The sequence below is a fragment of the Cariama cristata genome, unplaced genomic scaffold, assembly GCF_000690535.1.
Source record: "Cariama cristata isolate BGI_N322 unplaced genomic scaffold, ASM69053v1 scaffold21717, whole genome shotgun sequence".
NCBI lineage: Eukaryota > Metazoa > Chordata > Aves > Cariamiformes > Cariamidae > Cariama > Cariama cristata.
The window spans coordinates 29,138-31,888 of NW_009627509.1; the positions used below are offsets into that span (position 1 = coordinate 29,138).

Genomic DNA, 2,751 nt, shown 5'->3' on the forward strand with positions numbered 1-2,751 from the left:
CATCCTAGAAGGATCTCAGATTGCTTTAAATTGAGAAATTTAAATGTATGCTCTTTTGTCAGTTGTGCAGGTGTACCCTGTAACCTCTCAGAGGCCATGCAAGGACCTCTCTCAAGAAGCAGGCCTGATTGCAGCTTGAACCGCTTCCCTTCATTTCCCCCCTGCACACTCCAGAAGGAAGACACCAATATGCTAGGCCAAACTCTTGAGTTAGGGGCAAAGTCTGAAAAGGGTTTCAATGAAGCTGGACACAAAGAATGACCATAAAGAAAAGAAAGGCAGAAATTAATTGCTTTTCCTAGCCTGGAACAAGTCCCACGGAGCCAAGCTGCCAACACGGAGTAGTACCTGACAACTGGTGGTTGACACACAGAAATCTTGCCTACCTCTACCAGCAATGGCACTGAGGCAGGTACCCTCATGATGTCCATCTATGGCTATGGCTAGGACAAATGCCTCAAACAATGAGATTTGGGAATAATCAAGTCATAACACAGAGGGCACTGTGGATGCCAAGGTGCCCAAACGGTGCCTGTTCACCTTCTACACAGTGCTGGGCAGGAAAGCCCACCCACCGGAGACGACTCTTGTTCCTGGCAAAGTCAGCAGAACCAGCCAACAAGGCTTCGACCCCACAGGCAGGGGCACAAGGCAGAAACAGGCATAGTCAGCAGGCGCTCAATAGGTGAACACATTCCCTGAACAGGCTAGCCCAGGACACAGTTTTCCATGTTTATTCCAAGGAAATCTTTACAGCTTCTCCTTTCAGGAATGGCTGTTTCTGGCCATTCAAACTGAAGCACCAAAAAGGCCCTCACCTCTCCAAGTTGTCAGAAAGCCATGAGCAGCCACAGCCTGAGCAATCAGGATGCTGTAATTCAAGAGCCTCCTCAATCACTTCTGAAAACCCTAGACCACCTATGGTCACTTGCTTTGACCTGAGCCAATTAACACCTCTGCACGTCTAAGGAAGGTACTAACAGGGTGCAGATTTTCCAAGAGCTTACAACCAGTTAAGGCAACTAAGCACCTAGGACAAAGACTACTAGTGCTGTGGTCTTTCCTCCTCCTTAACACCTCTTACACTGCTTGTGCTGCTGGATGATGACTTTAGTATAGGAGTAGCATTCTCCTCCTGTTTGGAAAGGACAACAGTAAGAGGAAAACAAAAGCTCAGTTGTCAGTGCACTAGCCTACTAACAGGACTCCTACTAGTATCCTTGAACAACACTGCTATCAGCTAGAGATGGTTGCAAAGAGGCGTATTTCTGTCCCCTCATCCAACGAGGGTCCTTATCCAGATGAACAACTGTGGATCACATAGGCAGATACAGGCTGCAGTATGTACCATCTCCAGCAGGAGATGTTCAGAAGCTGGCTCTACCAGGAAGGGAGGTAATGGTTGTGGAAGACGGCAACACAAAGCCTGAGGAAGGGCGAGAGCAGTATTGCACACACACCTTCTCCAGTGGTATTCACATAAGCATGGGGAATTGCCCTGCATAGCTGGTACAGCTTCAGCAGAACCACTGCACTTTCATTCTTACCAACATAAAACATCATGCCACAGGCGGGCTTTTTCCTTCCTCTGCCTCTGTGCAGCCCTTACCTAGTCCCATGCTGAACTCCACAGGCGTCAGATATCCGTTATTGTTCTGTTCCAAGCTGTCAAAAACAGTCTCCAGCTGCTCAAGGGTTAGGGGGAGTTCACTCTGGAGGCGCTGCAAAGACAAAAGAAGGAACAAAATTAAGGCATGACTGACATCTTCCCTGTGACTAGCTCCTGTCCCTGCCATCCCCAGCTTGGGCCCACAGCGATGTGCCTTTTCAGCACTGCACACTGCATCCTGGCCGTGATGCGAACAAGTGCCAGTACAGCCAAGCGATGACATGAATACCTGGTTAGACCCACCGATACAGTGACACTTTCCATTACTGGATGATTCAACCAGCAATGCAGAGAAAGGGAATTTTGGGTTAGTTTGTTTGGAGGGAGCTCAACCCTCTTCCTCCCCCACTTCAGAACCACCACCTCTAATTCACTGCCTGCTTCCCTCCATCCCTGCCCAAAGGTGGCTGCTCCCCGGGGCACTGCCAGCCTCCTGTCACTACTGCTGCTCCCAAGGGAGCTCTCTGGGGGCACATCAGGTACCAGCTCTGTCTCTTTGGCCAGAGAGGGAGGACAGACCTGTGGGTGTCTGGATTCAGTTCCCAGCTCTTGCAGGAAATCTTGCGATCATAAACAAAATGTTCAGTTCATAACAGAGAGTTAGCTTGCTTCTGTCATCTTCAACAAGGCCAAGTACAAGGTCCTGCACCTGAGTCAGGGCAATCCCAAGCACAAATACAGGCTGGACAGAGAAAGAATTGAAAGCAGCCCTAGGGAGAAGGACTTGGGGGTGTTGGCTGACGAGAAGCTCAACACGACCCAGCAATGTGCGCTGGCAGCCCAGAAAGCCAACTGTGTCCTGGGCTGCATCCCAAGCAGGGTGACCAGCAGGTCGAGGGAGGGGATTCTGCCCCTCTGCTCCGTTCTCGTGAGACCCTCTCCCTGCAGTACTGCCTTCAGCTCTGGGGTCCTCAGCACAAGAAGGACATGGACCTGTTGGAGGGAGTCCAGAGGAGGCCACGAAGATGATCCGAGGGCTGGAGCACCTCTCCTATGAGGACAGGCTGAGAGAGCTGGGGTTGTTCAGCCTGGAGAAGAGAAGGGTCCGGGGAGACCTTAGAGCAACCTTCCAGTACCTAAAG

General features: G+C 50.7%; 1 protein-coding gene across 1 annotated transcript in view; it reads right to left on the minus strand.

The window, feature by feature from the left end:
• The window catches only part of LOC104164976 (EF-hand calcium-binding domain-containing protein 4A-like), a 39,689-nt gene that overhangs the window by 23,749 nt on the left and 13,189 nt on the right, over positions 1-2,751 (minus strand). The window contains exon 3 of the mRNA XM_009704467.1: positions 1,610-1,721. Coding sequence (XP_009702769.1) covers positions 1,610-1,721 — 112 coding nt within the window. The remainder of the gene's footprint in view (positions 1-1,609; positions 1,722-2,751) is intronic.